The following is a 24,700-nucleotide window of genomic DNA, read 5'->3' as shown; positions in this document are numbered from 1 at the left end:
TCTCAGATATGTTTTATTGTTTGAGGGAACATGTGTTTTACAGACTTGTCATATGAAAACAATTAAAAAGAGGAACTGGAGCAATAACAATAAGTCACGTAACCATGGTATGGTTAATCCCCAAAGTTTGACTATTAAACTGCTGCTTCTAGTGGATGTGAAACCAGATCTCATCGTGCAGTGTTAGCTTTTTGGCAGCAATTTTTTATTGGGATGCAAAGGATTTTATTTTGGTTTTTTTCTTTTTTCTAAAAAGGCTATTCATATCATATATTGTTGGCTCAGAAAACATATTCTGTATCCAAATTGACTCTGTTCCAACAGGTTTTAGGTAGTGGAATGAGGATGGCCTGGATCTGTACAAATATGCTAAATTTTGAGATGCAAAATCAGAGGTTTGTTGATGCCTCTTGACACATTTATTCACTATTTTATGAATGTGTTGCAAAACACACACTTCTGTGTACAATGAGTCAAGCTTTTGACTAGGCTTGTGAAGGCAGCAGTGCATCAGTTCCCTTTATGAAGGTGCCAGGAGTAGATGATCTCACTAACTATGTATGCTGCAGTTCAGCAAAAAGGAAAACGTAAAGCTATATTTTAAAATTTGACTTTTTGCATAGGGTCGTTCCACTTGCCAATTCATTGTGGACTCAGTGCTGCTTTGTGTAGTGTTCTCATGACACCTTTAGGAAATCAAAATGCCACCCCCTATGTCCCCCCCCCCCCAATTTAATTTGCATTTAGTGTTTCAACAGGGTTTTTTTAAAAAAAAATACTTTTCTACATTAATAGTAAATGGGGAAAAAATATGGGGCAGCATTCTGATGAGGACAATGTTAAGAGGACACTGTGCAAAACATACATGCATGACAAGCACCAAGACCACAATTAATAGCTATATGGAAACATATATAGTATTAGGCAGCTAGAAATAATATCAAATCCTTAATTACCTTCGGTTTTCTTCCAGGTTGAAAATATTTTCAGTGATTGAAATTTAGCTTTTTTAAAAAATAATGATGTGGCTTTGAAATTTGTTACAAGTAATTGAATCAAAGAGCGCAGTTGGTTTCATCCTGTGTTTCTATTATTGTGCTTTGCCTCTGTCCTCTATCTGCTTTGGGAGATTTAGGGTTGTGACATTTTAAACAAGTTGAATCAGAGAATCTTGTGAATTTGACTGATTTTAAATGCATGTCTTTTTCTTTTGGGGGAGGGGAGGTGGCTAAAGTATAGTTCAGTGTTGAATAAGTTTATGCAACCCCCCCCCCTAGTATCTGTATGGGATTTCCCAGTGCAAGTCCCAATAAATAGCATTTCCCAGTGTGCCATAATCATGATTACGAAGCTCCTTGTTTAATTCTTACTTGTGTTTCTGACCACACTCTTTTTCTTTTGTTCCCCTTCCTTTTCTCCTTCTAGCTGGCCTGCCATTTCTGATAATCGAAACAAGCACAATCCCACCCTATAAGCGGGGATTTTACTGTAACGATGAAAGCATTCGCTACCCTCTGAAAAGTGGAGAGACCATCAACGATGCTGTTCTTTGTGCTGCAGGCATTCTTATAGCCATACTTGCTGTAAGTAGGACAAAACGACTGCGGTTTTATTTCAGCTCCCTGAACTATAAAAATAAAACACCCAGTACCAAACAACATGCCTATTTTTTCTGTTCTGTTTTTGTTTTATTGATTGTTCATAAATAAAAGTTAGGATGTCGACTAATCAAACATTAGTGGTTCTAAATACTTTGTTACTGAAAAACGTGGATGTGTTTGTGGAATTAACGCAAACCAGATCATACCTTAAGTGGCAGCTCTTAAACGGAAATCTTCAAACTACTTATTATGGAATAGTTCCCTAAACCCACTACATGTTACCCCATCAGGGTCATGTGCACTGCTGATAATACAGAATTGACAAGGATAAACTTTTGAAGGAAGTGGCTTGTGGATTCACTGGCTTTGACAAAATAGCTTTCAGTATAGCTACCACTCAAATCACACTGCAGACCAAATTAATCAGTATATCAGTTGATTCAAGAAGCTATGATATTATCCAGTGATAGAAATTAGACAGGTGCCAAGTGCATTTTGTGACTGGCAAAGGCAAATTGCAAGCACATGGAGATCTCTGGATGCCAGTTTGGCGACTGACATCTTCATTTGGCTGGGCCCTCCAGCTTTCTTAAGCAGGTAAGAAGAAGAGCTCATTTATTGTATTTATATCCCAACCTACAGGGTACAACTCCTCCTCAGTGAATCTCTACAACAACCCTGTGAGGTAGGTTAAGAGGGTGTGACTGACTCCAAGGTCACCCAGTGAGCTTCATGACTGAGTGGGGGATTTGAGCCCAGGTCCTAGTCCAGCACTCTAACCACCCCACCACATTGGCTTCCTAGAGTTCTTCTGCTATGGGGCAGCTCTATAAATTATGTAAATAAATACAGGGAAAGCAAAATGTCGCTTAAAGAAGGATATGAAATATTTTCCTGGAAGCTTGAATTTGTTTTATACAGTGGTACCTCGGGTTAAGTACTTAATTCGTTCTGGAGGTCCGTAGTTAACCTGAAACTGTTCTTAACCTGAAGCACTACTTTAGCTAATGGGGCCTCCTACTGCCGCCACACTGCCGGAGCACGATTTCTGTTCTCATCCTGAAGCAAAGTTCCTAACCTTAAACACTATTTCTGGGTTAGCGGAGTCTGTAACCTGAAGCGTATGTAACCTGAAGCGTATATAACCCGAGGTACCACTGTAGTGGTTTGGGTTTTTTTTCATGTTTCAATGTGTTGTAAACCTCTTGGAGATTTTTTCTTTAAAATGTAAAATGTAAAGTGGTGTAGAAATGAGATAATAATAAGAACCACAATAATAGTAACGAACACCATTGCTGGGGGGAGAATGGGGCCTAGACATACCACTGTGGCGACCATAACCCAGACTTAAGGTGCCATTTGGCGATTAGCTTATATATCTGAGTTTCTAACACTGCACACATCACATGCTTATCATGGTGTGAGTGGGGAGGCTGTGCTTGCTCCCACTACCGCCTTGCCCATGACCCTGGTGGTTTGGCCTTGCTGCTGCCTATGCATTGCTCTGAAAGTTTGAAGCAGGCAGTAGGCCCTGTGCATAGTTTAGAACGCTTGAATGATCAGGACGGTAAATTGTGTGAAGAGCCTATTCATATACACCAGGTGCCATAGTTCAGGCAGTGTGAATGGCAACAAGGCTGTACCAGGCAGTTAGAAACGCAGGGATGAGGCTACTGGGGCCTAACCCTGCTCTCCCAGTCCCTAAAATTAACTGTGTGGGCCATAATATCTGAAGAGGGCTCTTCAGCACAGATGTTGTGAACTACAGCTCCCTTCAGTGCCAGCCAACAGGACCAATGGTCAGGGACAGCCAGAGTTGTGGCGTGCAACATCTGGAGAACACAACAGTTGTTAGGCAGTCTCTACTGTATGAAGAGCATGATTAGTTATCTAATCCAGAAGTACGCTAGAAACAAACTCCGAGTTGGGGACAAAACGTTCCTTCCAAAACCATACAAGTAAGCCAAATCCCATAAATTTCATTGAACAACCAATGTAGGAGACATTTTCCAGCTCAGCAACTACGTGCTTGTTCGGCAAAAATTTAGCGTCTTGAAGGATTTGGTGTACATTGTCTGCATTCTGGTACGCTTTGTGGTATTTACATATCCCGTATTTCATGTTGGGTTGTGAAGTATGTTCTGCTTTGCAGCCAGCCACTGACTGCCTGGAAATGTTTTGCAGACAGTATTAGGTTCTGATATCTACTAAGGAGGCAGATTTTGAAAGGAAATTTGAAACTTGGGAGGCTGAAGGGAAGGGTCAATGTCTGTGTTCCCAGTATCCTTTGCATTAAGATAGATAATTCTGTTTGCATGTTCTTTTCCTTTGGATCTCTGAAACATTTTCTCATTATTGAAAAAGATGCTGCTTCATGGAGAGGGGGCAACTGGGTATTTCTTTGTCAGTAATTGGAGGCATATTCTCAGCCCAGGCTTATGAATGGAGGTTGCTCATATGATTGCATTGATGACCACTTTACGAACTGAGTAGTTCAGTTCAAATATGACGCCAAACTATGATTTGGTGCTAAGAAAACAAATCTAGAGGAACCTTATGTTTGTGTGTTGGGCTGAAAACTGTGGTTTGCTGTTACCTCCAGCCTGACAAACTCTCCTTTGTATTTTCTCTACAAACTAGGAATAAACCCTGGTTTGCATGGCAAGTCGAAGCTACGGTGTGGTTGTATCGGCAAACTATGGTTTGTTGAAAACAAGAAATAACGAGGGAAGAGGAGGAGAGGGAGCAGCTGAACCTGAGGTTTATTTTCCTAGCACTAAACCATGGTTTGGTACTATATTTGAAATTAGGCAAAGGGAAGATGGGTTGTACTTCTAAGTAAACCAAGAGTTTACACATAGTTTCCATGAAGGTCTGAATTACAGTTGGCTCGGGGAATGTAAGAGTGTTCCTGCCCCACAACACCTGCATTGGTGACCTTTCTGTGTTGAGGGGTGAGGTAAGAAATGGGATGGAAAACTTGTTCAGCTGAATGCGACTGGGAGCCCTGCATGATGAGCTGGAGGCACCTCAGACCTTATTGCTGAAAGCAGGAACCTCAGGGGTAGAATGGGACTGGCACATGCAAGGATGTTGGGGAGGGGAAGGCTGGCACATGTTCCTCCTGCACACTCTCTCATGACTGGAATTTCCTTTTTATGCCGGAAATTATTATAACATTCTTATAGAATTATTGTTATTTGCAGAATAATTGTTTTAAACAGGTCTCAGATTTGTTAGCGTCTAGAGAGGAGACCATTTTTGAGCTTCCCAAATGAAGGGTGGGAATAATAATAAATGCCAGAAAGTATTTCAATTGACAACTTCTCTTGTTTGAACACGGCCTACTCCTGCCAGTTGTAGGTTCTGTCCTTCAGGACTTTGAGGACATTCTTCAAAATGCTAAGTTGCATAGCAGGCTAAGACCATACGTAAGGCCCGGCGTGTTAAGAAAAATAATTTCATCAGTCACATAATTTTAACATGCAGATCGCATATACATTACATTGTGACTCTTAGCCTAGCCCCACTCATTTCTCCCTCTGTCTACAAGCAAAGTTCCTGCTGCTTCAAGTGATGAAAAATAAAATAAAAACAAAATAAAACACAATGACAGAGGGCAATCTATAGCAAAACCCTTGTGTGTAGCATCCAAGAGTTTTGTGTGCTTGGGTTGGCCAACCATTGTGTTAGGTCTCCCCAACCTTTATGTGACTCCCCAACCCCCACATCCATTCTAGGTTTCTTTGCTTCACAGCTATTAAAACTTCCTCCTGCCATTATTTGTCAACAAAGTCTGTTCCTACTAAGTGCTCTATCAACTAAATAGCCCCAATAACCAGTTATTTTTGCATTCAAAGAGAAAATGAATAAACTGTGAGGGTTTGATTAGCTGCTTGTGCGTGAAAACGTGCTCCCTCAGAGTTTGTGCGCCCCCACAAACCTCCGTGTGTGACGGAGCTCCTCAGACATGTCTGCTCTAGTCACTAGTAGAGTCCGACAGTGGCTGTCTGCGGAAGCGTTTCCAACAAAGAAGTTCCTTAACGGAAACGCGTCTCCTGGACTCACGGCGTGACAGTTTCCTGCGAGGTATGGGTCTCCCTATGGGAGACTCCGATACCTCCCCACTGTTTTCGCTGGAAGCCTCCCTGAGCCCTCCCTCCTGCTCGCATTCCCTCAGAGACCCACTCCTCCCCCTGCTGGTCCCTGCTTCAGCAGTTGAGTCTCTTTCATCCTGCCTGAGTCCCTCCACCACCTGATGCTCTGATGGCAGTTCCCTGACATCCACCTCCCCTCCAGGGCCCCCCTCACCCCCTCCCAATTCCTCCCCCCTGGGAGGTGAAGGGCTAAAACCCCGAAACGAATCTTCCTCATCTTCTGACGTCTCGAACAATTCTCTCCATCGATCGTCGTCCTGGCCAGCTGAATCCTCCTCCTCTTCAGAATCTGGGAACCCCTCCAACTCCTCTTCCTCGTCGGTGGTGGCAAAGTATTCCCTTCGGAACCTCGCTACAGGCTGAGGTTTACGTGGGAACCTCTGATGAAAAGTCTCTATTAAAACCTCGTCATTGACATCCTCTGCCCTAACCCAGGTGTTTTCCGACTCCGGTTCCCCTTCCCACATTACCAAATACTCTACTTGATCTCCCTTCCACCTGGAATCGAGGATCTCCGCTACATGGTAGCTGTGTTCCTTCTCCTCCATTGCTGGTCCCCTAGTGACCCTCCCCTCACTGTCTCCTCTATACGGTGACAGCAACGACCTGTGAAAAACTGGGTGCAGCTTCATGTGGTTCGGTAACCGGAGCCTGAAAGCCACTGGATTGACCTGCTGTATGACTTCAAACGGACCCAGCCTTTTGGGTCTTAATTTCTTACAACCTCCTTTGAATGGCAACCCTTGGGTTGACAGCCACACCTGGTCCCCCACCCTGATGCTTTCACCTTCCCTTCTGTTTTTGTCTGCTTGCCTCTTATATTCCTCCTTAGCCCTGTTTAAGTTGAGTTGGAGCTGGCGATGGATCGCTTCCATTTCTTCCACGAACTGTTCTGCAGCTGGAACGCTCCAGTTCTCCCCCTCCCCCCCTGGGAAGGCTCTGGGATGGCACCCGTGATTAGCCAAAAAGGGGCTCATCCCCGTGGACACGTTCTCTGCATTGTTGTAGGCAAATTCTGCCAACGCCAGCTTCTCCACCCAATCATTCTCTCTGTCATTAACATAACACCTCAAATATTGTTGGAGAACCCCATTTGCTCTTTCCGCCTGCCCGTTGGTTTCAGGATGACGGGCCGTCGAGAAATTAACCTCTACCTGCAGTAAGCTCATGAGCTTCCTCCAGAACCTGGAAGTAAATTGTTTCCCTCGGTCTGAAACCACCCTCAAGGGGGCGCCATGCAACCTAAACACATTCTCTACAAACAATTTGGCGGTTTCTTCTGCTGTAACCGCATGTGAGCAGGCTATGAAGTGGGCCATTTTAGTTAACAGGTCTACTACAACCATGATGGCTGTTTTCCCTCTAGACCTTGGCAGATCAGTCATGAAATCTATTGCCACTGCTTCCCACGGTCTCTCAGGTGTGGGCAGTGGTTCTAATAAACCAGCCGGCGCCTGCCTCTCCCCCTTGGCTCTTTGGCATTGTTCACACCCTCTCACATACTCCCGCACATCTTCCCTGACCTTGGGCCACCAAAATTCCCTGGTAACCAGCCACATGGTTTTGTGTTGCCCAAAGTGCCCTGCTGTGGGGCTATCGTGCAGCTGCTTGAGTACTTTCTCCCTCAATTCCCCTTCAGGTATATATAACGCTCCCTTATAATACAATGCCCCATTTCTCTCCTCAAAACCACCGGGTTTGTCTTCCTCCCCTCTGAGATCCCTGAGTTTCCCCTGGGCGTATGCATCCTGCACCGTACCCTCTACCAATTCCCTTTGCCCCACCAAAGTCGCCCCACACACCCAGCGGTCCTCTGGAATGATATGGGTTTCTTCGGGTGCTCCCTCCCCCTCCAAATATTCAGGCTTGCGTGAGAGAGCGTCCGCCCTAACATTCTCTGGGCCTGGCACATAACAAATCTCAAAGTTAAATTTGGAGAACTCTTGGGCCCATCTCAACTGCCTTTGGTTGAGCACTCGCGCCGTTCTCCAGTACTCTAGATTTTTATGGTCCGTGCACACTTGCACTTTATGTTGTGCACCAACTAGCAGATGCCTCCATCTCCGGAACGCCTCATGAATAGCAAGCAGTTCTCGGTCGTACACCGTGTAGTTCCTCTCGGATTTGTTCAGCTTCCGCGAGAAGAAGGCACACGGACGCCACTCCGACTCCTCCTTCCCCGGCTGCAGAAGAAGCACCGCCCCTATGGCTCTGTCAGATGCGTCTGTTTCAACCCTTAGCTTCTTTCGTAAATCCACATGCAGAAGTTGTTCTTCAGAGGCGAAGGCCCTTTTCAGTTCCTCAAACGCTCGCCCCGCCTCCGCCGTCCATACAAACTTCTTCTTACTGCTGAGACAGTCAGTGATGGGCGCCGTCAGATGGGCAAAGTTGCGGATGAACTTACGATAAAAGTTTCCAAACCCTAGGAACCTCTGCACATCCTTCTTGGTTTTGGGTGTTTTCCATTCCAGCACTGCCTGTACCTTGCCGGGATCCATGGCCAATCCCTTGTCTGACAGGCGGTACCCCAGGAATTCCACCTCCTTGGTATGGAACCGACACTTCTCCAGTTTGACCCACAGCCTGTTGGCTTGCAGTCTGCTCAACACTTCTCTGACGTCTCTCACATGTTGCTCCTCATTCTCAGAATACACCAACACATCATCTAGAAAGGCAACGCAATTCTTGTAGAGCAAAGGGCCCAGCACGTGGTTCATAAAAGATTGAAAACACGCGGAGCCTGCTTGTAATCCAAATGGCATAACGAGGTATTCAAACGCCCCCAAAGGGGTAAACATGGTGGTTTTCCATTCATCCCCTTTCCTTATGCGTATCAGGTTGTACGCCCCCCTTAGATCCAGCTTTGTGAAAATCTTTCCCTTCCTCACCATGGTCAAAATATCATCAATTCTGGGCATAGGGAACGCCACCGGTTCAGTCACTGCATTCAGCCGCCTAAAATCACATACAAGTCTCGGCTTGTCCGCATTTTTTTTGTCCACAAAGAACACTGGGCTCCCCCCTGCTGCTTTGGACTCTCTGATGAAGCCTCTCTTCAGGTTCTTGTCAATGAACCCTCGCAACTCCTGCATTTCCCTGTCTGACATGGCATACAACTTGCCCACGGGAAGCTGTGCTCCAGGGAGTAAATTGATCTGACAATCAAAGGGTCTATGAGGTGGTAGTTGGTCAGCTTCCTTCTCGCTGAACACGTCGCTGAGATCTGCATACTGTGGTGGTACCTTCACCTTTCCCATTACTTCAGTCCCTGCTAGGGTGGCTTGGGCCCCTACTGAACCCTTCTCCCCTTTGCAGTGTTCTAGGCAATGTGCTGAACCAAAGGACACCACTCTTTGATGCCAGCCAACCAGCGGATCATGTAGAGCTAGCCAGCTCATTCCCAAAATAATGGGAGCGCCTCCCAGGGTGGCCACATTAAACGCTATCAGTTCTGTGTGCCTTGCCACCCTCATTATCATTGGGACAGTCTGCAAGCGGACTCCTCCTCCCAACAACTCCCTGCCATCAATCGTGGTCACCTGCAGGGGGTTGCTTAAAGGGATGGTCTGTATCTGGTGTTCAGCAACAAACTCCTTGCTCATAAAATTGCAGGAGCTGCCTGAGTCCAATAGCGCCTTTATTTTTAGGGGGTGCCCATTCTGCAGCTCTAGCGACACTTCAATCACTAGAGCAGGTCGAGGAGCTTCTGGCACGGGCACTTTCACTGCTCTTTGGCCTGGCTGCAGTGCCCCAATTGTGGCAACCAGGCGTTGGCTTTTACCTGCTCCGCTCCCCCTTCTTCTCCCCCCTTAACAGCTCCCACCATCCCTTGCCATTCCTTCCTCTGGGGGCAGACTCTGGCAAAGTGGCCTGGCTGTTGGCAGAGATAGCATTTCCGGGGGCCCTTTCCCTCCTTCTTAGCTCCCTCGCTGGTTTTTGAAAATGCGCGCGCGCGCGCTGTTCCGATTTCCATCGGCTCTGCCGGCGGGAAAGCTGGCTCAGGAATGTCTGGAATGCGGAACTCCTTCCAACGTTCCCCTCTCCCTTCCCGCCTCTCCAAGGCTCTTGCCTCCTGCCGCGCTCCTATGGTCAGCGCAGATTTGGTCAGCTGATCCATAGACTCCGCCCTGGGGCTCCGTGCCAGCTCGTCTTTCACCCCCGAAGAAAGACCTTCTTCAAATAGCATTTGAACGGGTGCCGCCGATAAATCCCAACTCAGTCTGTGAATCAGCATGGTAAACTCAGTCCAATATTCACGGACAGATCGACTCCCCTGCTTACAAGCCATTAGCTGTCTGCGCACCACCCCTTCCTCAATATCGCTGGAAAACATGATATCCATTGCACGAAAGAACTTCATTGTGTCCTTTAGTATGTCATTGTGCGTTGCCATTAGGGGTCGCACCCAGTCTCTAGCCCCTTTCTCAAGATGCCCAATTACAAAAGCAACTCGCGATTCCTCATCAGGGAACTCATCGAACTGCACATTAAGGGCATATTGCATCTCTGTCCTAAAAGCATGGTAGTCCTTGGGGTCCCCCCCAAATTTCTGCACCAATCCTGGTACCTTTCTGGGGAATTGAGTGGCTCTCCCCTTCTTGTCTGCATCCTGAGCCCTTCTCTCCTCCAGCCTCGCCGTCTGCAGGGCCAGTTGAACCTCCAACGCTCGGTATCTATCTTCCAAGCTTGGACCAGCTCCAGCCCCTGCTCCTCCGGTTCCGGTTGGTTCGCTCATGATGCCTTCTCTTGCACAGGCAGCGTACAAAGACTGTCGGACTGCTGTGAGGGTTTGATTAGCTGCTTGTGCGTGAAAACGTGCTCCCTCAGAGTTTGTGCGCCCCCACAAACCTCCGTGTGTGACGGAGCTCCTCAGACATGTCTGCTCTAGTCACTAGTAGAGTCCGACAGTGGCTGTCTGCGGAAGCGTTTCCAACAAAGAAGTTCCTTAACGGAAACGCGTCTCCTGGACTCACGGCGTGACAGTTTCCTGCGAGGTATGGGTCTCCCTATGGGAGACTCCGATACCTCCCCACTGTTTTCGCTGGAAGCCTCCCTGAGCCCTCCCTCCTGCTCGCATTCCCTCAGAGACCCACTCCTCCCCCTGCTGGTCCCTGCTTCAGCAGTTGAGTCTCTTTCATCCTGCCTGAGTCCCTCCACCACCTGATGCTCTGATGGCAGTTCCCTGACATAAACCTATAAACAAGAAGGAATTTTATCCTGCAGGGGAACTTTCCCATTATAGAAAGGCCATAAATGAAAGTGAAAAAGCTTTTCATTTCCATGTTATTGCCTAACATACCGTCATTTGGGCTCCTTGCAGAATCTGCTTCTGATCAGGAGCAAGCCAGTGGTGTGTATTATTAGTGCTGAAAATGTGGCTGGAAACATAATCAGCTGACTATATAATCTGTCAACTTTCTAACACAAAATGGCAGGCTAATTAAAAACTGGGTGGGGGTGTGGGGGAGAGAAAGAAAACCCCGGCCACTCTGACGTTAAATAGCTGATTCTCTGCCATATTTGCAGCTTTCCCAACAAAAGCAACCAAGTATGGAAAATACAAAACAATACAGCACTTTTATTGTGGAGGATTGCCAATCTTATCAAGCATGCAAAGAAATGGATTTAGAATTTTTATTTTTTTATTTATGATGGGAGAAGATAGGGAAAATTTGTCGTATTTTTAGTATTATATCAATAAATATACATGTAAAATTGCTGCTACATCATGCAGGCATACATGCAGACCTAGAAACAACAAGAAAACACCACGCATGAAGTAAACGTTCACTTTCTCTCTATCAGAAGTGGGGAACTTCTGTCCCCCCCAATATGTTTTTTGGACTCCAACTTCCATCAGCACTAATCAGGATTGGTCAGGGATGATGGGAGTTGTAGTCCAGCAACATCTGGAGGGGCACAACATCCTCATTCCTGTTCTATTCCATAACACCAACAATTTTCAGTTTATAAAGCTGTTTAAATCCATATATACCATACCATCTAGGAAAACAGTTTTCCACCAAGTGGTGACCAGTGGTGAGATTTTAACTCTCATTCTGCACATACAGTACATATATTTCCCACCACCACCCAGAAGGCATTACTTAGATGCCAGGATTATTGTAGCACCACTGGAATTCACCCTAAATTCACTGAGTACTAATTATCCCCTTTAAATTTGATGTATTTGCTTTCCAAACACTCCATAGCTGGCATAAGGGCATTGGGGGGCAATAAGCAAGACAATCATTTTCACACTGCTAACCCTTTATTTTATATAGTGTCATCAATAGACTCCCTCATCTAGAGCAAAAGGTCTAGGTCATGTTTTATGGGGCTTGCAAGGCCCACAAAGTTCTTGTTAAGTAAATACCAGAGGCTGTGACCTTTGTCTCCATCAGTACATGGGAGGATATGAATGCACAAGACCCTTGAGATACTAATTGCCTTAGGGGATTGTGCTTTCCAGACCTCCCCTAAATATTCCCAAATCTTACCCCACATTGTATTTCTTTTACTTTAGAAAATGTGGCTTGGTTTGACCTTTCAGGACCTCATGTTATCCACAAGTCATGGCTGCAAACTTCTATGCAAACTTCTACTTACTGGCCATCTAGTAAAGTCTCACATTTGTGACTGATGGCCCTTCTCTCTGCACGTTTCAGTAAATAAGCAATGCCTGGTCCCCTATTGGCATCTATACCCGACTTTGTCTCCTGTAAGAAAAGCTCATCTTGTACAAAGGAGACACGTGACCTTCTGCTACTTAAGAACACAAATCCTATGCATGTTTACATGGGAATGTATCCTGTTATACATAGCAGGACTTGTTTCTACGTAAACATGTATCTCCTCAATTATGCAGAGCCTTTTCTGTTCTCTAAAGAGGTGAATTTCACCTTAGCAGAGGAAAAGGCACTACCAGTCCACCTTAAATTTGAACCAGTGACCTAGTTAAAGTGAAAGTTAGCCTACTTCCTCATGTCTCTCTTTGCATGCACTTGCATAGCATCTTTAAAGTTTGTTTAAAGCAAAAATAGAACCAGTTGCACTTAGTAGAGTCAAAACCAGTGCAAACAAAACAGAGAGAAGTGTGTTTAATTTATTTAAATCTCCCCATCCTATTAGATGTTGGGGGGGGGGAGTTTCACAGTAACTTGAAAATGAAGCATGGTTGGCGGTGGTCAGGAGAGATTGCAAGGGTGACTGAATAATAGAAACTAATTGCACAGAGACCTTTCAAGGATTTGATGAAAACAGATTTGCAGCCATGCTTTCCAAATACTGGGCCATTTTGCACTTTGTCCCTTACCAGGTTTGCTCCCCTTTAAGCGTTTCCAGCAGTTCACACCACATGCATACTACTTGCTGGAGACACAAGTCAGAAGAGGAGCTTAATATCTTTAAGACTTGTTTATTCAGGATGAAGTTTCAGCTTTTGCACATCTGTGCTGAATTAGTTGCTTGAGCTTTCTCCCCCCCTTTTTTTAAATCAGGGACAGCGTTGCCAAAAGAACAAGTTTATCCTACTTCAGCTTCTCATTAAAGGTCCGGCCCTGATTTCAGCTAAAGCAGGACGGGTCATGGCTACACACTGTTGTGCTGGTGGGGGGCTGAAGTCTCCAATTTACAGTCTGCTACATCTGTGCAATTACCAGGACCACCAGCAGCGAGAGAAAATATTAATCCCTAGACTTTGTTGGCCCTGGTCAAAATATTCCCATGTCTATCTCAGGACAGGCACCTATGGTTTAAGAGGCTCCATGTGTTCGGAATAAAATGGTGGAGCACTTATTGTTACGTTCTTTCCTTAATTCAGTTTCTTATGCTGACCCACGTTTGTATGGAGCGAAAGGCTCAACCACTGTAAAATGCAGATTTCCAGTGGTTGTTTTTTGTTTTTACATTGATCATTTGCATCCCCATCCCAGGACAGCTGGGAAGCATAGAATCTCCTCTGAAGCAGCTGAACACATGTGCATCTCCCTTATACATATTTGTACTTTTTGAATGTAGTGCTCCTACAGGCCACTTTTGCTCGTGCATATGTGGTGGAAATGCATTCCCAAGTGTCCACAAAAGCCACAGGGGATTTGTTAGAGACTCATCCTCCAGTAAATGAGCAATAGGGAAAAGAAACTGATGCTACGGTTGTCGGAGAGAGGCCCGGGCTGTAAATAACCATTAGAGGCCATCTGGCAAATTAATTGCGCTCTGCCAGAGGAGGAGATGCTGAGATTCAGATGCCTTTATTCGCCCCACATGCAAATGTAGACCCTGGCCGATCGCCTGCATTTGAAGATGGTCCAACAGTCGAGATAAGCCATCAGCTGTGCAGCACTTGTGTTCTCCAGGGCTTGCTTGGGATTCTGGAACAGGTTAGCTTCTAAACCTAGACAGCCTGGGTAAAGCCCCAGGGACCGCAATATTAATTTCCGGTGGGGGGAGGGGAATGTGACAACGCAGCTCTTCAGTATGTGCCGTTTTTCTGCCGACTAAACAAAAGAAACTAAACTAGCAAGCCCACACTTTTTCTAGACACTCTTCCATGAAGTAGCTATGAATGCTTGTAATTTCAGGGAATCCATGTCCCATTCTCTTCTTTCCCATCCCACCCAACTGTCTCATTCTACCTCCATTTCTGAATATTCATTCAGTTTCAGGTTTTGCACCTTACAATACAAACCTTCCCAAACCAGGAAACCCAGTTTCCTGTAGTTCGTCTCCTCAGTACCTCTTATGCCTGCAGCCTTTAAACTTTGCATTTTTTTGTTGTTCTGTAAACTGGATTGCTTGCTACCCTCTAGGGTCTTCCTTTTCCTCGCCACCATGAGGTTCTAAGAAGAATACCCAGAATACTACACTTACAGCTTGTGGCACATTGTTAATAACTCTTGTAAATCTTATTATCAACAAAACAGACATCCCCCTTCTATGAAACATCTATAAGAGAGCTAGCCATTTCCTTCTCTCTTTTGTGGATAAACCAGCAAGGAAGCTGTTTGGTGGTGTGACATGTGAAAAGCAATTCTTTCTGAACCTTCTAAGCATCCTTATATTAGCATGTTGCCTGCATGCCATTTGTGGCTGGGCAACAATCTTGAAAAAACAACAATACACAATCCCCCAGAAGCATTACAATATAAAAATTTGTGTTTCCATATCTAGTGAAGCAGGCTTTGTTGCTCTTAATAGTTATTTCCTTGTTTTGCTTAATTAGTATATTAAGCTAAATAGCTTTATAGATTCATTTTAGTGATAGTTGGTACACAAAGACTTTGTGGTGAAGGGGAGAAAAGTAAATTAGAAAGAATTTGTGTGTGTGTGTGTGTGTGTGTCTGTAATTGGCAATGTTTCCATGTTGAGAGTAATATTATTGGCTGTTTCAGAGATTGATTTGCATGAAGGCATTTTTCTGGCCATTGAATGTGTATATTCTTCTATTGGCCAGAATAAAAAAAACATGTAGAGGGAGAGGGAGGAAAGGAACCTATTTTATTACAGAGGTATAAAAACAGTGAAGTAATTAATAAAATCCTAAAAATGTAAAACCAGAGCTCAAAAAATCTACTTGGGTAACGTGACAAAGAACAAGTTAAGCTTTTTGCCTCTTTCCTGGAGGTGTGACATTTGGAATTGATTTCACAGCCTGATTTTCATTAAACTGCCTTTAAAAGCTTGAGATTATAAGAAGCCAGGAAGCCAAGTTCATAATGATGATTGATAGCATTAGTGTCAAGTCTAGAACATTCCCTCTAGATGTGGCACAGGAAATACTTACAGTGTATGGTTCAAGGGTTCTTGGGTCGTGCTCCCAGAAACATGGTGCATTGTAGGAAGAGCAACAGAAAAGTGTGTGCAGGTATGAACTGTGTTTCCCACAATTTAAAAAAATTATAACGAGAACCATTTTGCACTTTATGGGAGCATGCAGTCAAGCAAGGAGCTACAGCTAATCCTGGAATCCGGCCAATTGTACCTATGTTGATCACATGCAAAAGGTGTACATTTAGACAATTTAGGGTGACATCTAAAATGTAATAGCTGAAGCAGAAAATGTGTACTTATTCCCACCCTCAGCAACCTAGAAAAAGGTAAAGCAACCCAGTTTCTTCCTTGCTCACTGACTAGTGCCCTGCATACAACCTGGGATAACTGGTCCTGTAGTAGTCAGCCACTTGTGATCCTCCTTTTCCCCCTTTGAATGATCCCAGTGGAGTCACAACAGAAATAAGCTTGCTATCTGTGTGATCCACAAAACTGTTTGCTCCATCTACCAGAATCCCATGCTTAACAAGTTGAGGAACACTGATGTATTGGAGAGCAACCTATGCTCTCCCAGGAATGTATATGCAATTCCGACCTACCTCACCTAAGAGTTGAGAAGGAGCCTATTCTTCCATCCGTCCAGAGATGGCTCTGAAAAGTGCAATATAAATTAACAAAATATTATTGGACAGTGGCCGGATCTAGACACATCAAAGAAGTGTTTCAGTTAAACACGTCGTAAACTTTGTATGAGAAATCGGTTGGCGAAAACACAACTCCACAGTGCTATCTGGTGTCACCATGTTATAATGCATATACAACACATACTTTGCCAGTATATAGCTGAGACTAATGTTTCAAAGATCATACGGGGCTAAGAGTGAAATCTAAACCCATGGTCACCAGTGACAGGGTTTAATGGAGCATCATGGTCACCACTGCACCACAGCCCTATCCTGTGCTGACCAGGAGCAAAGAACCACCACCCCACCTCAAAAAAATGTTTTCTTGCTGTGCCAGCTCTCAGGCTAATACAACAAATTGGGCCTGTTGCTGTCACATGATGGCACCAGGAATGCCTCTCCCTACCCCTCATGATGTGTTTACCCCAAAGAAGCCATGAAAGTCAGTCAAAGAGGAAAACCTTGGTCTCTGCTTATGGTTTATCTGGAGAGAAACTACGAGCCTGGGATCAGATGACACAAGCTAGACCATAGCTTGCTTCCCAGCAGGATTGGAGAAGAAGCAAAGCGTCTGTGATTTCAACAGCGCACCTTAGCATTGTATGCTCATTTGCATTAAACCATAGTTTATTTTAACTATGGTTTAATGTGACATGTGAACTAGCTCTGTTTAAATAGAGAGATGGGGAAGTGCCATTATAGTGACTTCCTTTTCAAAAACACGTGAATTGGCCCAGGTGTCTTGCATCGCTTAAGGTTTTGCTGCAATTACTAGAGCAGAATTTTTAGAGCTCTCCGTTCAGGTGACAGACTTGGAAAAGCTCAGCTTAGGAACTGTTGTGCTTGTGGAATTACCTGCTATTTTTGGCTACACCTGCAGCTTATTTCCAGCTTTGTCTGAGGTGCAATTGCCCAATGACTCATATATATAAAGATGCCAAAAGCACCCACATCACTTAGATTTGATTCTGTTCCTTTGGTGTTTAGAAGTAGATATGATCGTCCAATGAAAGCAGCTAGACAAGTTCTTTCTAATGATATCACTGGGCTTGTCATCATTGCCTGTAAGCTAAGGCATGGAATAACAGTTACTATGATTGCTCTCGTTTTGCAGCCTTTGCAGTTGTAAGAGATTCCCCCAAAGCCTTCTGATTTATTATTGCATTCCAAGTTGTACTTATAAGATAGTCTCTAGTAATAACTTTGGGACGTGTAAATTGTTTGGGGAATGTTGTCTGTCTCTATACTAATAAGTACCTTCCTTGTCATTTTGGCTGCATTCACAGGGGAGTTACTAGGTGCCATTTGACTGTTTTTCTCAAATAAAGACCCTAAATAATTACCGGGGGGAAGAGGAGGGAATCACAGAAACTTGGCCCAGCATAACAAAGCAAGTCCATGAACTTCAGCAAGCTGACGCAATGGAACGCAAGTGTATATGTTTCGCCCATTTCAACAGTGGGTGGAGAAAGAGAGGCACCATGATGCTCTGTCTCCCCCAGATTAATCATACAGTGAAGTGGGATTGTTTCTGAGGGGAGAAATGGGATATCTAAAAAAGCTACACCGGTACGCTCTGTTCCGATAAAATTGTATTGACATGTGGCCTGCTCATGAAGGATGCATAATTTCTTATCTTACTTAAACATATACGTATCTTTCCCTTACAGATCATAATAGGAGAGTTTTATCGGATCCATTGTTTAAAGGAAACATCTCGATCCTTCATCCAGAACCCCTATGTGGCAGCTCTGTACAAGCAAGTAGGGTGCTTTGCCTTTGGATGTGCCATCAGCCAGTCTTTCACAGACATCGCCAAAGTGTCTGTTGGACGTTTGAGGCCCAATTTTATTGCGGTTTGCCGGCCGAATTTTACACTAATCAACTGCTCTCAGGGTTATATCCAAGAGTACCAGTGCTTTAACGATGACGAAAGCAAAGTTCAGGAAGCCAGGTGAGAACTTCCTCTCTCTCTTTCCAACGGGAATAGTGTGTTGAATAAAAATGATAACCTTGTTTGCCTACATAATCACCTTGAAAAATGGCAGAGGAACCTGAATGAATGAGCATGCGGGTTGACTTTCTCAACCGTAAATTTAAAGACCTAATAGCTCTCCTTTAGTCTTGATACCTCCATGCGAGTTTGCAAGTCATTTGTCCAATTTTTATTCTCTTGCACTGGGTGTAATAACATCACTGTAAGTCCTGTTTCAATGGTAGATTTGCAAGTATATTTCCTTAAACAAACAATGGATAATTGTCCAAGGGAAGAACTTAAGAATGAAAAGGTGAGAAAGATTATAAAAAGCTGCTGAGTGGTGGTGGGGGACAACTAAAAGAATTTGATACACTTAACTTTATAAAAATCACTGCTGCTTACAAAGGAAGCATTTTTTGAGGAAGGTGTAACTTAACTCAGATAAGCTATGTAGCCTTGTAGCAAATAGATCTGGCTACACAGGCTTGCAAATATCTGAGTCCACTTATAAAGATAAGCACCTATAGTTTTGTCACTCATAACAAAACAAAAAAAAGTAAAGGAATTTCAGAAAGCTTTTCATATCAAGAAAGACAGATGAAATTATAACTTTTTTAAAAAACTTGCTGTTCCAAACTGCCTCAAGAAGATAGGCGAGACCAACTGATTATGCACTAGGAGATGGTAAAACCTGCTACGTAAGTGCCCTGGGCCGCATGGCTGCATGCCAGAATTTTATTTAAAATTGCCATCTATATGAGTGTATATGTGTAGGGAGGAGGAGACATCTTAGAGACATAAAAATAAGTAAATATAGACAGGCAGTGTGGACTGTTTAATTTCATATCCTTAAGTAATTTTAAATTGCTGTTCCTGTTTTGGTATTTTAGGGGTTGAGAGTTAAACTTGATTTTATTGATGACTGTGCAAAGGTGTTGTACAGAAAACCAAGGCATTTGGCCATTTGCTCCAGTAACAAAACAGGTGTGCTACTTTGCTTCTTTTGTTTTGCAGGAAATCATTCTTTTCTGGACATGCTTCCTTCTCCCTCTATACCATGCTTTATTTGGTGGTAAGTAGGAGGTCATGTGTCTTTAAGAAATCATGTTTTATCAATGTTTCTTAAGGCAGTGTGAGAAATGAGTAAATGCTTATGCTGGGCCAAAGTTTTCAGCCTAGCTTTGTTTTTTGACATTACATTGGGTGGTAGTGTTCAGGTGACAGCCCGCCCCCCCCCCGGACCAAATAAATCAAATTTGAATCACACACACACACACACATATGGGGGGGCAATTCTAATAGCTTTTTTGTACATCTGGCCGTTTGGCTTACCTTAATGAAAGGTGACTGAGAGGATTTAAAAAATTATTTTTCTTTTCTGTTTTCTCTTTAAACCCCTTTCCCCAAAATGTGAAAATCGCTGGGCCGAATACTACTGCCCAACATTACCATAAACCATGGTTTATGAACAGGGCTGTCTTAAGCATATGCAGTGCTGGGGTGCAAAGATCTGCCTGGTGCCCCCCCCCCAGGTGGCCCAGTCCCAGGTGCACAGGAGAGTGGAGCTGGCTGGCCACCTCAGCGTCTTGCTGGCTCAGTCGCCCCCGGACTCATGGCACAGAGCCTCCCACAGCAGAAGAGCCCACCGTGGGGCTCCGACCAACGGGTGGGCTCTTCCCCGGACTCAACTCTCGGGCCCTGGACTCTCAACCTGGTGCCCCTGAGAGCCCGGTGCCTGGGTGCCCCACACCCCGAGCACCCAATGGGTAAGACGGCCCTGTTTATGAAGGTAGCGATGTGTACTGAATGTGCATCAGAGAGTAACATCAGACATCTGCCTGATTTGTTCCTCATCTTCGAGTTGGGAATTATGACCTATGGAATGGGATTATGACCTATAAAACAGGTGTGCTGCAGAGGCATTTGGATGCTGTGGTTTCAAGAAGTTGGCGTGAATAGTCATAGTTGAGAGGTTGGAAGAGCATCTGCCTTGCAAGCATAGGGGACCAAATTGAATTCCCCAGCCTCTCTAGGTACAGTTGGAAAAGACTCCTAGGCAGTGTAAGCAATAATGAGCTAGATAGACCAGCAGTTTCTTGTTCCTTTGCAATGTTTATCCTGCCAAAAAAGAACCACATCTGCATTACTTGTTTCGATCTCAGTTTCACTAGAAAAAGCAAGAGCAAGCAAAGCTCAAGGAATGTAAGCCTGCGTGTATTTCATTTTTCCAAGCAACATAATTGAGATAATGTTAGGCTGCTTTATTTGTCATTTACCTACATTGATTCAAAATCATAATTATCTGTTTCATTAGGGGTTTTTTTAAAAAAAGTAATCTGCTTTCTGAGTAGCTCTTCAGGAAGCAGGGCAGGTGGACTTACTAGCCCACATAGTTTCATCCAAAACTATGGGGCTGGTCTTGTTTTTCTTTGTCAATGAAAAATGGCTCTGCCCTTCCTTTCCTCAGCTTGTTATGCCAGAGTATTTCCTGACTGTAGCTGCTGGAAGCATGCTTGATAGAGCTTGTGAAAAGAGCACGGCACAGGTCAATTATGGGTGGAACTACCCTAAGCTCTTTGGAAGGAAAAGGGAGAGAGATTTAGGGAGTGATTTGTGGTAAATGTAATTAAGGGAAAGCTTTTTCTTCTTCTGAGACTATTTCAAAAGATCTGTGGGCCCTGAATCTCCTGTAACCTTAGATATGAAATTTGGGGGCAGGTGGGGGAGGAGAACCTAGACCTGAACTTATAAAAACATTAAACATAAGTAGATATATATGTGTAGGCTTTCTGCAACACAATTCCTTCTCTTTGCTGCCCCAAAAGATAAATTAACACACAGCTCGCTGCTGTTTCCCCTCCCCTTTCCCTTTTACTCTTTATGATGGAAGCAGCCTCCATAATTTAATTACCATGCCTTTCAGACTGTTTGGGAGTCTGCATGAATTTATTTCCCCATATTTTTCTCTCACTTTTCTTTAAATGTTTCAAAGTTATTCCGTAAACATTTACACCATTTCCTCTCAGCGATGGTAAAATAACATTGCCAGTGAACTGGAGGCGGGTGGATTTGCAACATGCTAAAGGCTAAAGCTCATTTTTTGTCGTCCCCCCACCTTCCTCCTTCTTAAAAAAAAAATAAGAATAATCATAGCAGTAGTGAGTGAGTGTGTGTCCTTTGGTTATAGCAATGGAGCTGGTCTCGAGGACTTCAGAATAAATGGTTTGTTTTACCTATCACCACTTCCATTTGCCATGAAATGGTTCCACCATTTCCCACGCTGTATGTCTACACCCCGCCAAACTCTCCAGGACCTCTTTAGAGGCCATTTATGTTCACTGATTTTAAAACAGTATGAAGACCCTCTGTACTGTTTGGTCTGAGGTGAAAACAAAATAGTGATTATATGGCACTTTGGTATAGTAACCACAGCAATTCATGGAGAATTCACAAAATGGTAGAATTATATTAATGTATTGGACTGAGCTGAATGTCCTGCAGCAGGGGAGCCTATCCCGTGGCCCTGCAAATCTTGTTGGACTACAACTTCCAGCAATCCCAAACAACATGGCCAGTAGTCCGAGATAATGACAGTTGCAGGTCAACAGCAATCTAACTTAGAAGGTGCTCTGGTAAGCTCTAGTTTAGATTACTGCAATGCCTTATACATGGGGCTGCCTTTGAAGACAGTTCAGAACTGCAGCCAGTGTAGATTTCACCAGCCAAATTGTTGATGGGGAGTAGGATGTTTGATCATATAACACCAATCCTGACCCGCCTTCATTCAGTGCCAGTTAGTTTCTGGACTCAATTCAGAGTGCTGGCTTAGACCTATAAAGCCTTATGCACCTCATGACCCGAATACCTTATGGACCACATCTCCCCACACAAACCTATCTGGACCCTGCCATCATCATCTTGAGTCCCTTCTTCATGCCCCTACTCCAAGGGAGCTGCAAATAGTGGCTAGACAAGAACAAGTCTTTTTTGTGGTTGCTCCCCAATTGTGGAATGCTCTCCTCAGAGATATTACACTTGGCGCTGTCTTTATATGCATTTAGCACCTGAGCGTGTTGAGGTGAGGGGACATAGCATCTTTTGTGCTATGCTTCTTTGCTTATATTCACAGTGCTACTCAATTGCTTACTTGGCACCATTCCCCCCCCTCCCCCGATGTATTCAGTGAGAATTAGCTAGTTGGTGATGTCATTCAGGACAAACAAATCTAACACAGATTTTTATTTTTATTTTTAAATGTCCTCACTCTGAATTTGCTTCACTGGTAATATCATCACATAGCCAATTCTCACTGGCTAAATGGCAGCTTCACTGCTCAATTAGAGGATGACTGATACAAGAGCCATTGGGATTGTGAAGAGTTCTCCTCCCCCCTTTTTTCTGAGTGTATTTTGACCTGAGGAGATAGGATGGGCACCACATATGCCCAAAATGTACTTCGAAGAGGCTCTTTTTATTTTTGGCTGTACTGGGAAGAGGCACTTGTCAGGGGAGAGCATGGCAGTCCTGAGTACATTTGGGGGTTTCTGCAATCATTTAAACACCTTTCATTCTCCTTCCACCAAATAAGAGTCAAACAAAAGGAGGGATGCAGGCAATAGGGGGAAAGGTGTTCGTGAAATGTGCCCAGCTAGTTTGGCTCATAAATGTTCAAATTTGATTCTTGGAAATGGTTGCTGCAGAAAGTAAGAGACTAGAATGTGGCAGGGAGCTCCCCAAACATTCAGAGAAGTCACCTTTGACTTAGATGAGTCACTATTAGTTTTGGATTCATTAAAGAAAATGGCATGTACAGACAAGCATGTAATTTCTGCAAAACTGGAGGCTGGCTGTGTGAGTTTCAACTTACTTAAAATTGGACTCTTTCTCTGCCCCTACCGCTGTACGCTACTGCCCCCACCCAGGCAATTGCTGATTCTGAACCTGCAGAGAAGCAATTTTACAGGCTTTGTGGGCCTGGCACACCGTATCATAAAAACCTGCTCTGCTGCTTTCGTACAAAAAACAAAATGAAAACCACCTCGAAGTGCTGACTAATGTCAAACTCTCCCACAAGGTGCTAATTTTCCTCTACTCTCGTTTGACTTCAGGTAGAAGAAGCTGTCACGGTTGATCCAGTTTTGCCTGTAGGGTTCTCCCTCTTGCACTCCAGTCCTGTAGGGAGTGGATCTTCATTAAATTTGTCAGGGTTGCATTTTTTTGGATCCTACAAGTTCAGCATTGTGCTCTTCATACTGCTTGATACATTTGGGGGTTTGTTTGTTTTTTGAATGAGTCTATTATAGACTCATGTTTTGTTCCAGTTAAAACTGTAACATTTGAAGCATATGCATTGTGCATCTATTTTAAGTCTCGTATATTATTTGGAGAGCCGTGGGTTGGTCTCTTGTTGCTCAATGCAGGAGGTAAGAAAAGGTGTGTGTTATGGTTTTAGTTGATTTGCAACAGGAATCTGCATTGTGTACTAGGAGTGTGCATTGGATTCAGATGAATCCTGAATTCCAAAGGAAAACCCACAATGACATAGGGAAGCTTCTTCACAGGAGTGTTCAGATGTGCTGGGCCAAAGCTCATTCTTGACTTAATGACATTCCATTAAGCAATTGCATTAGTTTCCTGCTGCTGCTCTCTCTGCCCAGTTCAGACACTACTAAGGCCAGTCCAACAATACCCACACATTTACTCTCTCCTCTTTATGTGGAAGAACACCAGCTACCATCTAGGTCAGGCTTCCTCAACTTTGGCCCTCCAGATGTTTTGAGACTACAATTCCCATCATCCCTGACCACTGGTCTTGCTAGCTAGGGATCATGGGAGTTGTAGGCCAAAAATGTCTGGAGGGCCGAGGTTGAGGAAGCCTGATCTAGGTAGTATTTAGCTTTCTAAATAAATGTGTCCCGACTCCAGGGGTTGTTAGAGTAAGCCAGGTAATGTTGCCCACAGGGTGTTGCATTGTGCCAGCCAAATTTGAAAACAGCTGCTGGATTAATGTCTTATATAACTTCACTGACATTTATGTCATTGTGCCATGCGGGGTTAGGAAATAAACTCCTGAGGTGGCCACCTTAAATGCTACTTGTTTTAGTTCCCGGGGCTGTGCTATACTTACTCTAACAGCCAGATGAACAGTGGAGTTCATGTCTGCAAGAACGCCAAATAGCAAACTTCTGACTCTATTTCAGTGGGATCATGGCCAATCTGTTAGTCATTAGATAAATATCAGTGACTGATTTCAAAGCCCCAGACTCAACAAAAGGGAATGATTTCCCCCCTTTACTCTCTTTTGTGTGTCTCTAACCCATCTGCTCAAATGAGGCCAGATGCAGGTACTTATTCATTTGAAAATTTCCTACAGTACTTCATAACTGTTAATCATTAATGTAAGCATTTCTCAATCAGCAGTGTACTCTATAGTGTGTTCTTACTCCTCCCCACAGCAATTTTTGACGTAGGTTAGGCAACCCTGACAGCTTTAGAGCCTAACACTTTAGA

At 44.1% G+C, this 24,700-nt stretch overlaps 1 protein-coding gene across 1 annotated transcript in view; it reads left to right on the top strand.

Moving 5' to 3' along the window:
- Positions 1-24,700, top strand: part of PLPP3 (phospholipid phosphatase 3) — a 77,545-nt gene that overhangs the window by 41,177 nt on the left and 11,668 nt on the right. Inside the window, exons 2-4 of the mRNA XM_081196896.1 lie at positions 1,426-1,583; positions 17,883-18,166; positions 19,205-19,262. Coding sequence (XP_081053022.1) covers positions 1,426-1,583; positions 17,883-18,166; positions 19,205-19,262 — 500 coding nt within the window. The remainder of the gene's footprint in view (positions 1-1,425; positions 1,584-17,882; positions 18,167-19,204; positions 19,263-24,700) is intronic.

The sequence above is a fragment of the Podarcis bocagei genome (genome assembly GCF_964188305.1).
Source record: "Podarcis bocagei genome assembly, chromosome: 5".
Classification (NCBI taxonomy): domain Eukaryota; kingdom Metazoa; phylum Chordata; class Lepidosauria; order Squamata; family Lacertidae; genus Podarcis; species Podarcis bocagei.
The sequence above is the reverse complement of the archived record's forward strand: the minus strand, read 5'-3'. Positions and strand labels throughout refer to the sequence as shown.